Genomic DNA, 14,524 nt, shown 5'->3' on the forward strand with positions numbered 1-14,524 from the left:
ACACCAGTATCAGCCTTGTCAGAATAAACTCCCCAAGTCTATCCAATGGCTGAGAACTTTCTAAACTAACACGAGTCTCATTAGCGTTCAGTTTAAGGAGTAATACACAGAAAAGGATACCAATATAAACATGAAATAACAATGTACTTTATTCATTTACAGATAAATGTTTATGTACATTAGTCTGATTAGAGTTAAGGGCATACATTGTCTAACATAATCAACACACACATTGCTAAATGCTCTCTTGAACCCTCAAAGACTTCAAATATCAATCTTGTACTGTTGTTCTTCTCTATCAATAGTTCCTTTTGCTTCTACACCATTATTATTACCAATAAAACGACAATACATATTAGCATTTAATTTGTATAATAAATTCAAGTACCTAACTTTTTCTTAATCCTAGCAAAGGAGGAAAATGGCGTAGATCATATACAAATTTTTATTCTAATAGAGATAACATGTGAGGTATTTCATAAAGGCTCTAAGATTTTCTTGATTACTTGTTTGCAGCTGTTGACTTCTCCACTGGTAGTGATCCATGGTCTATATTCCAGTTGCAGAAGGAATTCAATGCCCCTGGAAGATCACCCCCTCTTTCTTCGTTAGTATTATCTTTTCCTACTGCAATGTGCATAAACTGGAGGAATTTGCTGCTCATGTGCTTGGTGTTTCAGGGAATTTTATACAGGTTGGCTTACTCACTGGGGAGAGAAACTTGCTGAAACTGATGCTAATTTTACAGCGAATGCATTGGAAGCCATTTTGTCAAAAAATGGTTCTGCTGTGCTTTATGTATGCTACCACTCTCAGCTTTCTACTTGGAATTGATTGCTTGATTGGTATAACAATTATATATATAAGCTTTCCTAAATGTCAGATGGCACATGGAGGAACAAACTTTGGATTTTTCAGTGGTGCAAACACTGGTGGGAGTAGTTCCAATTACATGCCTGACCTTACTTCGTATGATTATGTAAGAAAAACAACAAAAAATATCGACATGATTCTTAACTTTTATTCTGAAATATTCATTATAATATTAAATTAATTCCTTTTTTTCAGGATGCTCCTATCAAGGAAACTGGTGATGTGGATAATTTGAAGTTCAAAGGCATGTTCTTCTTAACTTGATTTTGCAGTGAGAATCCACTATTTGTCAGTTACAATTATTTCTGTGACTAAGCACATATTACTACTTTGTTCTGTAGATGTCTAAAGACCAAAAAAGGAAAAAATTCAAAAATAAAATACTTTAATGCTTTTCAAACAATTTATTCATTTACATAGAGGCTATAGAAGCTTTGCTAGTGTCCTGGTCAGCTGACCTGACTTATAATTGGAATTAGCGGAAGCGAGGTTGGATTGGAAATGCACATCATTATAATGGCACTTACTGGGATGTTTCATACTTTCATTTATTTATCATTACTAAGTGTTGTTTTGGAGCTATCTTCAAGTTTGTTTGTGGAGTTTCAGTAAAGCAACTATTTATGTTTCAAAAAAAAAAGTAAAACATCTATTAATGAATGATATTCTTTTTCAGCACTGAGGAGTGTCATAAGACAATATACTACAGTAGCACTTCCCCCAATCCCTTCTAATAATGAAAAGAGTGGATATGGGACAATAAAAGTTGAAAAACATGCATCTTTATTCGATAAAATTGCCAATGTTGACATGGTTGAATCTGAAACCCCAATTCCAATGGAGTTAATGGGACAGGTATAATTACGTTTTCTTTATAGGAACCTTCGGTAATTAGAATTCAAGAATTTCAAATGATCTTTTACTGATAACTAATATCTTATTTTTATTCAGATGTTTGGATTTTTGTTATATCTGTCTGAATATGCAGCAAAAGAAAATGGAAACATTCTTAGAATACATAAGGTACAATTCTTACTTTTCATTCTCTAAGTGGTTAGTTTGTTTAGATGATCTTATTGGATTTTGAAAATATACAGATGGGCTATTATACTTTGTAAGTGTCTCGAGGTGGTCAGTCTCTACACGAGTAATAGATTGGGCATCCCTTATGTGCCTATACCATAACAACCGGTCAAACCTCACAAACTAAGTCCTGACCTGGTTTTTTCCTAAAATTGAATTTCTTCATGACTATGGGCCAGAGATTGAAAATATCTATTTGAAAATGTGCTTTCCACCAATTTCTGAAGTTTAGTTACCATTATAAATTTAGAATTATCGATTTGGAGGAAATAGTGCCCAGAGATGTGTTTCCATTACAAATGAATGTTTAAAAATCTAGAGAAACTAGAGAAAGATTGGGAAAAGAATATAGATTTATGTTAGAGATGTGTTGGAATAAAAATGATCACAAGCATCAGTACTAGCTCGGGATTTATCCTTTTTGCATCAGGCAGATGAAGTTTCAAGGCTCAAAATCTTAATCTCTATCATGAGTGGGTTTCCATAGTTTTTTATAAGTAATAGCAATTTTATTAATTAAAATCAAATGATACATATAACAAACTCCCCGCAATGAGGTACGAGGTGCAGCCTCTAAACTATATCACAAAGCTTACTGTTAGAGTCGACTAAAGAGGGGTATTTTGGTCTTTTCCCCTAAGTGTTAGCTGTATGTCTCCTCATATGCAGGGGCATTTCAGTCCTTGTAATTTTATTTTTTGTAATGTTTAAGTTTGGTCGACTGGGTTAGACAATTTGTCTTCCCAGTTCGACACTGTTCACCTTCTCCCTCTTCTTCTTCTTCTTCTTCTTCTTCTTCTTCTTCTCTTCTTTCTTCCTCTTTTCTCAGTTTGGCTGAACTGCACAAACATGGTATCAGAGCGCCATTGACAGCAGTCGATTACAGCTTCCTCAACTAATATTTCTCAGTTATTGTTCTTTTTTTCGTTTTTTTTTTTTTTTTTTTTTTTCTGGTGTGAGAAATCTGGGGTAGAAGACTGGCACAACCCAGATTCCTGCAGCAACCTCTAGGGCTTCAGAGGTTTGACTTCTGGTGACGGGGAAAGAGAACAACAGTCGAGTGACCAGAAAAAAAAGGGTTTTTTTCGTGTAGACTGCCGTCACCATGGGTGTGACAGCCGTGGTGGTCGAGTAGGTGCAGTCATGGTGGTCTGAACCCTCTAATGAGCAATTTCAAGAGGGATTCTTTGTGGTTTTAAATCTGCATGTTAGCAGTACAGTGGTGGTTGAAGTGGTCGAATGTATTCTAAGGCCAGTACTTGGTGATTGCAAGTGTGCTTGTGTGGTAGCTAACGAACTGTAGTGCAGTGGTTGGAACTGTTTTTTTGTGTATGACGGGCAGAACCGACTTTGTAGACTGAAATGGCTTCGATGGGAGATGCGAGTGGTGACCAGAAATCAAGTGTCATGGTTTCCTCTGATTTTTAAATGTCTAGGTGACCGTGGAGAGGTATAAAGCTCGTGCCCCTTCATAAGAATGGCACGTGGGAACTTGTTGATCTCCCTTAGGGAAAGGATCCAGTTGGATGTAAATGGGTGTTCACTGTTAAGCATGGGGCTGATGGAACCGTAGAGAGGTATGAAGCTCGTTTAGTGGAAAATGATTTTACTCAAGTATATGGAGTTGATTATGCAGAAACCTTTGCCCCTGTTGCCAAAATGAACTCTATTAGAGTCCTTTTCTCTCTTGCTGCCAATCTGAATTGGGATCTATATTAGCTCGACATCAAGAATGCCTTCTTGAATGGTGACCTTGAAGAGGAAGTTTATATGGTTCAACCCCTCGGTTTTTTGGCTCAAGGAAGTGAACAAAAAGTGTGCAAGTTAAAGAAGTCTTTATACGGGATGAAGCAATCACCAAGAGCTTGGTTCAGTAGATTTCATACTGCAGTTCAGTAGAGGGGATACAAGCAATGCTAGTCAGATCACACACTGTTTGTAAAAAGAGTATAAGGTAAAATGGCTGCCCTAATAGTATATGTAGATGACATAATTGTTACTAGTGACTGGAAGGATGAAATTCAAAGTTTGAAGGGCTTCCTTGCCACTCAGTTCGAAGTGAAAGATCTAGGACCCGCCAAATACTTCCTTGGAATTGAGGTTGCCTGATCAAAAAAGGGTATCTTCATCTCTCAAAGGAAATATGTCCTAGATTTGCTCAATGACACTGGAAAGATTGGGGTTAAACCAGCTAACTCTCCCATTGACCCCAACCATAAGTTAAGTGACAGCCAAGGTGAACCTCTTAAGGATGTGAAGCAATTTTAGAGGCTTGTAGGGAGATTGTTGTACCTCTCTATGACTCGTCCATTCATAGCATATGTTGTTGGTGTCCTCAGCCAGTTCATGCATGCACCTAGGTCCACTCATCTTGAAGTAGCAGAGAGAATACTGCGGTATCTTAAGAAGTTCCCGGGTGCTGGCTTATTATTCCAAAAACATGGACATTTGAGAGTTGAAATTTACACAGATGCGGATTGGGCTGGATCTCAAAGTGATAGGTCTACTAGTGGCTACTGCACCTTTGTAGGAGGGAACCTTGTTACTTGGAGGAGTAAGAAGCAAACTGCGGTAGCTAGATCCAGTGCTGAAGCTGAGTACCGTGCAATGGCACACGGAGTTGCCGAAGGTATGTGGATAAAGAATCTATTGGGAGAGTTGGGTTTTCCAGTTGATAAACCCATGATTCTGCTCTGTGACAACAAGGCAGCTATAAGTATCGCTGCCAACCCGGTACTACATGATAGAACAAAGCACATTGAAGTTGACAAGCACTTTATCAGAGAGAAAATCATCACAGGCAAAGTATGCACTCCATACATCAGCTCTGAAGACCAACTAGCAGACATCTTTACAAAAGGGCTAAACCATTCCAGACACCAAGGTCTCTGTGACAAGTTGGGCATGATTGATATCTATGCCCCGACTTGAGGGGGAGTGTTGACAGGTATATTATATGTACTGTACGCAGGTTTAGTGCCCATAGGGGTATTTTTGTAATTTTGTAGACCTCTTGTGTTGTATGGCCAGTATAGTATAAATACAAATGCTTCACTCGATTGAAGTAGTTCTTTTGAGGCCTTAACTTGGTAGCCTCTTCTTTCTTCTTCTTCTTCTTTCTTCTTTCCTTCTTCTCCTGCTCAACAATTTGCAAGAGAGGAGTATGAGAGATTTCTTTAGGCCACCTCACATCAGAATACTGACATTCTTGCTCATTCAGGTATAGCTTGCCTAGCATCCAAACCTTCACCCTAGATAATTGACTCTAGAGCCTCTGATCACATGACCGGGACTCCAGGTGTGTTTTCCTCCCTTTCTCCAACTTCTACATCGAATAATGTGATCCTTGCCAATGGATCTCTTTCTTTGACTTTTGTTTTATACGTTCCCAAGTTTCCTTTCAATCTTATGTCTGTTAGTAAACTAACCAAATCCCTTAATTGTTCTATCACATTTTACCCTTCCTCTTGTGTTTTTCAAGATCTAACGATGGGGAAGAAGATTGGTGGAGGGCATGAAGTTGGAGGATATCTTGACAGTGGTGGATCTATGGTTGCACTTCAAACCTCTTTGACTCCTTTTCAGTGGCATTATAGACTCGGCCATCTCTTAAAGCTCTCAAGCTTCTTGTTCCATCATTGAGTCGTCTGTTGTCTTTACAGTGTGAGTCATGTTAGTATGGGAAACACCATCGGGTTTCCTTTGGTCCTAGAGTTGATAGTCATATGTTGAGTCCTTTTGATTTAGTTCATTTAGATGTGTGGGGTCCAATTAGAATTGAGTCTTATAATGGTTACAAATATTTTGATATCTTTGTTGATGACTGTTCAAGAATGACATGGCTTTATTTAATGAAAGAAAGAAGTGAATTATTTTCCATTTCCTAAAAGTTTCACGCTGAAGTGCATACATAATTTGGTGTTTCACTTAAAATTCTTCGTTCTGACATTGGCAGAGAGTATTTTCTTTCTTCATTCTAGTAATACTTGGAACAACATGGTATTATTCATCAGACATCTTGTGCTCACACCCCTCAACAAAATGGGGTGGCTGAGAGGAAGAATCGGCATCTACTTGAAACAGCTCGGTCTCTCCATCATATGAATGCTCCTAATCGTTTCTAGAGTTATGCAGTCATGACTGTTTGTTTTCCCATTAATCGCATGCTCTCATTTATTCTGAATGGCCGTTCTCTGTTCTCTATCTTATTTCCCACTCTGTGTCAATATCCTCTGACTCCCAGGATCTTCAGGTGTGTGTACTTTGTTCAGAATCTTGGTCCTGGACTAGACAAGTTGGATGTTTGTTCCATTAAATGTATCTTCCTTGGCTACTCTAGGACCCAAAAAGGGTATAAATGCTACAACCTTGTTACTACTTCTCTCCTTCTGATATCCCTTCTCCTCATAGAGGTTCCTCTTCCTCTTCCAGTTGATAATTCCATCCCGGTGGTTCCCATTATGCCTGAGTCTACACCTTCCCCAATGCGGGAGCGTACTGAAAGACCACCAATTCGTCAAGTGTATATTCATCGGCAGAGGCCAGCACCTCCACCACCTTCTACTCCAACGGCTGATCCAGCTCTTTCCACAACTGAGTTGCCTTCCGACCTTGACTTTCCTATTGCTGTGTGGAAAGGTAAACGTAGTTGCACACTACATCCTATATCCAATTATGTTTCTGTATCTCACATTTCTACTTCCCATTGTGAGTTTATTACCTTGTTATCCTCTGTATCCATACCTAAGGATGTTAAGGAGGCCCTTACCTCACCAGGCTAGCGAAATGCTATGGAAGAAGAACTTTCTGCTCTTTATCACAATCATACATGGGAACTCACCAATCTTCCTCCAGGTAAACATGTTGTTGGTTGTAAGTGGGTGTATACTGTTAAGTATTTACCAGATGGGAGAGTGGAACGGCTGAAAGCCCGTTTAGTTGCAAAAAGTTACTCTCAACTTTATGGTGTAGACTATGTCGAAACCTTTTCTCCAGTTGCAAAGATTGGCTCAGTACGCATGTTGATTTCCTTAGCTGCACTACATGATTGGCCTCTCTTTCAGCTTGATATTAAAAATGCTTTTCTCCATGGTGATCTTCTAGAGGAAGTGTACATGGAGCAACCACCAGGGTTTGTTGCTCAAGGGGAGGATGGTAAGGTGTGTAAGTTCAAGAAGGCGATCTATGAGCTCAAACAGTCTCCCCGTGCTTGGTTTGGCAAATTCAGTGAAGTGGTGAAGGAGTTTGGAATGAGACAATGTCAAGTTGACCATTTAGTATTTAGCTATGACTCTGTGGCCGGGAAGATCTTGTTGGTAGTATATGTGGATGACATAGTCATAATTGGCAGTGATAGAGTTGAGATTGATAGATTGAAGACATTCCTACAAAATCACTTTCAGACAAAAGATGTTGGGAAGTTGAAGTATTTTCTAGGTATAGAAGTTGCTAGATCAAAGGAAGGCATCAACCTCTGTCAGCGGAAATATATTCCTGACCTGTTGGAAGATACAAGGTTGCTAGGTGCTAAACTAGCTGAAACCGTCATGGAACTGAATGTGAAGTTGGGGAGTGACACAGGTGAATTGTTTGATAATCATGGAAGGTATAGAAGGCTAGTGGGAAAACTGAACTATCTAACTATCACTAGGCCTGACATCTCTTTTGCCGTCAGTGTGGTAATCCAGTTCATGCAGAATCCTTGGGTGCCTTACTGGGATGCAGTTCTTAGAATTGTGCGGTATTTGAAGGGGGGGGGGGCAGGTCATGGGTTACTATACAAGCTAGGAGGTGACCTTGAAGTAGTTGGATACACCGACACAGACTGGGCTGGCTCTGTATCAGGCAGGAGATCCACTACAGGTTATTGCACCTTTTTGGGAGGAAATCTAGTGACTTGGAAGAGCAAGAAGCATGTTGTTGTAGCAAGGAGCAGTGCAGAAGCAGAATACAGGGCCATGGCACATACTACATGTGAGTTAGTATGGTTGAAGAATCTATTGCAGGAAATCGGGTTTTCAATATGCAAACCCATGAAGCTATACTGTGATAACCAGGCTGCAATTCACATCTCATCCAACCCAGTTTTTCATGAGAGAACTAAACACATAGAGGTAGATTGCCACTTTGTAAGGGAAAAGGTCATCAATGGTGAGATAAGTACTAAGCATGTGAGAACAGGTGACCAATTGGTAGATCTGTTCACAAAAGGGTTGAGTTCGGGAAGAGTGAGCTATATATGTAACAAGATGGGATTATATGATATATACCTTCCAGCTTGAGGGGGAGTGTTAAGAGTCGACTAAAGAGGGGTATTTTGATCTTTCCCCCAAGTAAAGTGTTAGCTGTATGTCTCCTCATATGTAGGGGCATTTCAGTCCTTGTAATTTTATTTTTTGTAATGTTTAAGCTTGGTCGACTGGGTTAGACGATTTGTCTTCTCAGTTTGACACTGTTCACCTTCTTCTCCCTCTTCTCTTCTTCTTCTCTTCTTTCTTCCTCTTTTCTCAGTTTGGCTGAACCGCACAAACACTTACAAATGAGCCCAAAAAAGCTCCTATTCACCACTTGTTTGGCTAGAAAATCTGTCAACCCATTTGCCGATCTTTCCATATCTGCCATCTCTATCCTGTGTAGGTTTTCATAGTTTTGCTCCACATAGTAGGTATATTAGCTAGAGCTGGAGTCAATAGGGTTTTTCTGTATAGTAGCAACTAGTTAGCCAACTTTTTTTTTTGCCCTTCTGTTTTGGAGGGGGCTGCCTTTGCATTTGTATGCTATGTACATCATCTTGCTGGACTCCTCTTTTGATACATTAACATAAATATACCCGGTTACAATTTCTTAATAAAAGAATAAAACTTTAGTATGATTACGATGCTATGAGATTAGGGCATACAATCATCAATTAGATTTGATACTCATCCTCTTTAATGTTGAGCTGAATTCCTAATTTCCTATCAGTGGATGATAGGCAGGAACCTTACCATTTGAAACATGACCTATGGTTGTCAATGTGGATGTAACTTTCTTAGCTAACTTATAGTTTTTTGTAGTTTTATAAATTATATATTTTCAGTAATATATCCCATCTAGTTGACCCCAAATAGTTGGCTTCAAAGCTAAGTTGAGTTTTAAGCTAAGTTGCACACATCTATAATGGCCTGACTTCTTTACTTATTTTTTGTTCTTAAATTGATCAAACCTTTTAAATATGTTAATTTTGGTTTTAAATATATTCAAATTAAAAATATATATCATTTTATGCCAGAGATATGAAAGTTCAAAGAAATTCAAAATTGTTTTTGAGTAGTCAATTCTCCCCCTCCCCCCTTAATTTTTGTGTTGAACTTCTCTGGTTATCTTTGCAAGTGTCCTTTGTATAACCCATGCTTACATGCATATGAATGCTAAATTACTTTTTCGTTCCTTTAGTTACTTCAAATGCATGGAGAACCATGCATGATGAATATTGTGTCTAGTCTAGTGTTTTAAAAGCGCAAGGACCATTTTGCGCCTAAGCCTAAGGCATAAGGCATATGGCGAGGTGTGCGCCTTTTTGAAGCAAGGAATAGAAAATGCAAAAATGCTAAAAAATGCCAAAAAGTAAAAAAATGTAAAATATTATAAATTTAAAAAACATTATTAATTACAAACATAAACTTAAATTTTAAAATAAATGTTTTAAAAAGCCTATTATCTTAATTTAAAATACATAAATGTAACATGTAAAAATATTTAAAATGAAAATTTAAAAATCAAATCAAGCATAACATATAAAGCATACTGAAGCATGTAAATACTTAATCTCTTTACTTTTTTTCCCAATTTCATTGCTTCAAGTAGCTAATGTGATGTTAAACTTTATGCTCCTAATTCTATGAGCCGCCTTTGCACGAAGCCCCTAGAGGCAAGCCGGAACTAGTCCATATCAGGGTCTTAAATTCTTAGTCCCTATAAAAAGAGGTTTTATAACTTTAAGTGTCTTTTACAAATATCTTTTATTAGGATCAATGAATGAGCAACATTAGCAAATATGGTTGTCTTGAGGGGCTTGATCGGTGGGCCGGGGGAAAAGCCCTGGCCCAACTGCTAAGCATGAAAAAACAGAAAAAAGTGCACAGATTTTCAAAAGGCAGACGCCTGGGCTGAAGCACAAGGCTCACCAGGCGCATGCTTAGGTGCACTAGGCACATGCCTTTTGAAAGTGTTGTGCCTGGGACCTAGGCGAGGCGCATACACTAAAATGTACCTCACCTATGCACCTCAGGCTGACCTTTTAAATCACTGGTCTGGTCCAGGTTGTTGTTAATTTTATTTTAATGGTACAATGTTCCTCAATTATGGTGCTTGATGCAGGTGTTATATCTGTTGGGATAAAAAACATAGTACTACCATTCCTTGCATTCATATGAGGAAGACTTGCACAACTTTCATAGATAACAGATAAAAAAAGAGAAGGAAAATGGAAGAGTAATGCCTGAGGACCATCATCCTTGACTAATCAATACCATTTTAGCCATTTATATGTGCCTAAGAACCTGTATTTTATGGCTTGGGAAAACATGCTATGGATCAGCCATAAATAATGGTCCTTATTTCAGCCTTGGCGTAACTCAAGATGAAATGAGCAGATTTTTTGTTAAAAGAAAGTTTTATGAGAACATGTAGCTGAGGAAATGCCAGAGCCAAAATTAGGTAATGACCCTACCAGGCTCACACAAAAGGAACATTTTTTATTTTCTAATTTCATGGATTAAGAAAAAAAAATCTGATATTGCAAACTTGCAGTAAGGAAAATGCTATTTTTTACCAACAAGATTATTCATTCTCTAATCTTAAAAGCCTATGCTAGTTTTTATGAATTAATATTTTAGTGATAGGCTGAGAATGTGAACTTCGAAATTATTATCATATGTTTATATGTTTTAATATGTTTATACCTTACCATCATCATGATCAGCCTCATTCAATTGATTGCAACAAGCAATCACATTTTCCTTTACTTTTTTTTCTCAGACAATGTTTTTCATTATTTTTTATTTTGAAATAGTAAGGTAAGATTTGATTTATCTTTGCAAAATCAGTATATACAGATATATAGAAAGTATATAAGGATTTATGCAAGGTTTAAGCCGATAAAAAATAGAATAGATCAGAAACTATCTTGTGTGAATAAAGTACATGATGAAACATGATTGGTGGTACATCCCTAAACCGTTGTGGATGGAAAACCAAGAATTATATTTTGGCTGAAAGTCCCCATATTCAGCAAGTTGTAATACGTTTTTCTTGATTCAAGTTAATTCAATACAGTGGCATGTAGTTGTGGTGGGCTTTCAGTGCACTGTGTCTGATACCTTAAATCTTTGTCAGAGCTTGTAAGACATACATATACTTTATAGTCTACACAAGTGAGAGAATGTTTTTCAATTGTATTATTATAGCCATTTGAAACCCTCAATAAACAGCCTCCATTTCCCTGTTGCCATCATTTTTCTTCCTTCCTCTTCATCCATTTACTGTCTAGGTGATTTCATCAATCTACGTGTTTTTTTTCATGACTCCACGGCTTGTTCAATTAAAAGCACAACGTATTAACTTGAATGTATCTTTGTATAACTTCTTAGAAATTACTACCTGCAGGTACATGACAGAGCACAAGTGTTCGTTTCATGTCAATCTACAGACGATGGGATTCCAACATATGTCGGTACAATTGAAAGATGGTCAAATAGGGCACTTGATATTCCTTATGTTGAATGTGTCTCTAATATCAGCTTATTCATATTGGTAAAGTGCTTTCTGCTTTCCCATTTATCTAACTTGGCATAGGGTTTTGTTCCATTCCTTATCAGAATGAATACTCTATAAAGTATGCAAGGATATATGCCCAAAAAGGACAGTGAGGATCAGAAAAGAACTCGAAAATTTTGCATGATCAACCAATTTAGAGTCGGCCATAACATAATTGTTTGCTCTATTCATTTGAATACTATGTGCACATGGTCTTTAGTTCGTTTTTAAAGAACTTATCATTGAATAGGTTTTCTAACGGTGTTTCTTGATTCTGTGACTATGGAGAGACATTTTATGCAGACATTAAGTAGTTAAAGTGTAGGGTTTAACGGTTCATCTTATGGTGACTTGCACAAAACTGATTTATTTACCTTCTACCTTCTATAAATACCTGATGAATTTGTTGAGGAAAAAAGTTGCTGCACTTTATGTAATATGTATTTCAATTATTTTGTTTGATCAAGATAATATTTTACTGTATAATCCTTATATTTTCTCTTTCTTATCTTTTTGGTTTTTTGTCTCCTGGCGTTTATCCCCATGTCTTGGAGGCCATGCTATTTTCTTTCCCTAATTTTTTGTTGACTGGAGAAAAATTTAGAAAACGTTTGTTCAGCTTTAGTTTCTTATTTTCTTATTTTTTTTTCTTTTAAATTACTAACCGATTGGATAAACATTTGGCTTTGAAATACTCTCAAAATATTTTAGGTTATATTGCATCTGTCTGGATTTGAAGATCTTGGCATTTTTACCATCAAGAAGAAAGCCACAAACTAAAAAAATTCTTGTTAACTGATGCTGATGTGAGCCAATAACTATAATATTTCAGGTATTATTTATTTAGTTTGGAAGATTGGAAGACATATTCTGCAAAATTGTTTCAAGGGAAAGAAAGAATGAACAATTGGGACTTTTAGCTTAAAATGTATCAGCAGGTATTAATGTATTCAATCTCCTAATTGTAGGTTGAAAACATGGGTCGTGTGAATTATGGGCCATACATGTATGATAGGAAGGTAATACCTCCCTTAACAATGCTTTATGAATGTTCATATAGACAATTTAATTTTTTTAATGCTCTTTAACATGAAATGAATTGAGTCGAGTTTACTTAAAACAGTACAATGCAATAATTTTGTGAGCAATAATGCTTTTAGCATTTCAAATGAATTTACCATAAAGAAAAGTTCCAACCTCTCATCCATAAAAAAAAGTCCAACCTCTACTATAGTGAGTTCAAAGAATGATATTGACTAACAGCTTTAGGATTATGGTATTTCATTTGAGAACCAAATAAAGGTTGATTTTTATTTTTGTCATTCCGTGATTGTATAGTATTCTTTAAGGATAATAAGTTACATTTTTTTGATAAGAAACAGCATTATCAAATTTTATTAATATCAACAAAAACTTTACAATAGTAATTAAAGAAATGAAATACAGCCTGCTGCTGTCAAATCTTCTCTTTTACTTTCATCCCTTTATAAATTAGCACCTAGCCCTGCTTCACCCCACACTAAACCTTTTAGACTCCCAACCTTGCAAGAGATTAAGTGAAGCTGTTGCTTCTCTGTGAATCCATCTGAACGAGGAATTTTGGTCTGTTACCAGTGTTCTAGCTCTGTCCAACAGCTTCTCTAGTCAAGGATCTCATATTTCAAGGCACCTCCATCCCTGATTTTAGCCAGTTAGTGATATCTTGACAGTCCCCCTCAACTTTCAGATCTGTCTATCCAGATGAAGGCAAGCTTTAACCCTTGTAGAGCTTCTAGCAGTTCAGCTTTGAGTTAATTCCCAAAACCAGATGGTCAGAAAAAGCTTAGGGTACTGTTCCTTCTCTTATCTCCAACTACTCTTATACTTGATTTTCTAGGGTTGTCGAAATAGAAACCATCAAAGCTTAATTTGAGCCTACCTTGGTTAGGTGGCCTTGATATTGGCATAGGTTTGTTGTCTTCTTAGAGAACGACTGCCTACAATCTTCCATCCCCTTAACAATATCATTTGCAGATACCTCTTTGAATTAATCGCCAGCCATCACCTAGTGAGTAATGTATGTGACTGCATTTTCTTTGTTTTCAAATATTCCCAACTTCCCATACTTCTTTCACCCCAGAAATAATGAAATATAGCTTTTACTTTTTTTCCCTTCTTTTTTTTGTGCATGCATGTGTGTATTAATGGGGAATGGCTGAGAAGAAAGAAGCTCCAAAACATTGGGAGGGGGTGTCCAACCTGCACAAACGTGCATGCACACATGAGTGGATAGATACCAGTTTTTCTGTTTCCTTTGAAACATCTCACCATTGATGAAATAAGTTACATTAAGTAACTTGACATGTCCTGAAGAACCATGTTTATATGTTAGACCATGCATACATAAGCTGAGTGTGCATTTTACAAAGATTGGGCTCACCATCTCCTTTGCCACTGTTCAAATTCTTTGAGGAAAGAATGTTGTTTAGTTCTGCTCTAGACAAGGGCATCTAGAGTATAGGAACATAACTATCTATCTTAATGCTAATATGGAGTGCAAGTCCATAATTACTTTCAGGCTGTAGTTTTTTCTTTTTGATCCATAAAAAAAAAATAAATTTAAGGAGAAGGGGAAAAGAAAAAAGGGTTATCCCTTCTATGAAGCACCAAGACTCCAGAGTTTCTGACCACAAATGAGCAGCCAGTGGGGGGGGGGGGGGAGGGAGGGGAGCTAGACACCTTGATGTGCAGTTTGATGCATCTCCAGCCTAGATGCTGAGACATGGGATTTCTA

The 14,524-nt window shown here is 37.3% G+C and overlaps 1 protein-coding gene across 3 annotated transcripts in view; it reads left to right on the top strand.

The window, feature by feature from the left end:
• BGAL17 (beta-galactosidase 17) overlaps positions 1 to 14,524 on the top strand; it is an 80,265-nt gene that overhangs the window by 50,754 nt on the left and 14,987 nt on the right. For all 3 annotated transcript variants that reach the window (XR_016103688.1, XM_088959326.1, XM_088959325.1), the window contains 8 exons: positions 517 to 607; positions 681 to 798; positions 884 to 979; positions 1,069 to 1,117; positions 1,550 to 1,728; positions 1,825 to 1,896; positions 11,602 to 11,748; positions 12,720 to 12,770. Coding sequence is in view for 2 of the 3 variants with exons in the window: in XM_088959326.1 (XP_088815452.1) it covers positions 517 to 607; positions 681 to 798; positions 884 to 979; positions 1,069 to 1,117; positions 1,550 to 1,728; positions 1,825 to 1,896; positions 11,602 to 11,748; positions 12,720 to 12,770 (803 nt within the window). In the remaining variant the exon portion in view is untranslated. The remainder of the gene's footprint in view (positions 1 to 516; positions 608 to 680; positions 799 to 883; positions 980 to 1,068; positions 1,118 to 1,549; positions 1,729 to 1,824; positions 1,897 to 11,601; positions 11,749 to 12,719; positions 12,771 to 14,524) is intronic.

This window comes from Nelumbo lutea, chromosome 8, assembly GCF_056320005.1.
Source record: "Nelumbo lutea isolate HS-2025 chromosome 8, American lotus-T2T, whole genome shotgun sequence".
NCBI classification, from domain to species: Eukaryota; Viridiplantae; Streptophyta; class Magnoliopsida; order Proteales; family Nelumbonaceae; genus Nelumbo; species Nelumbo lutea.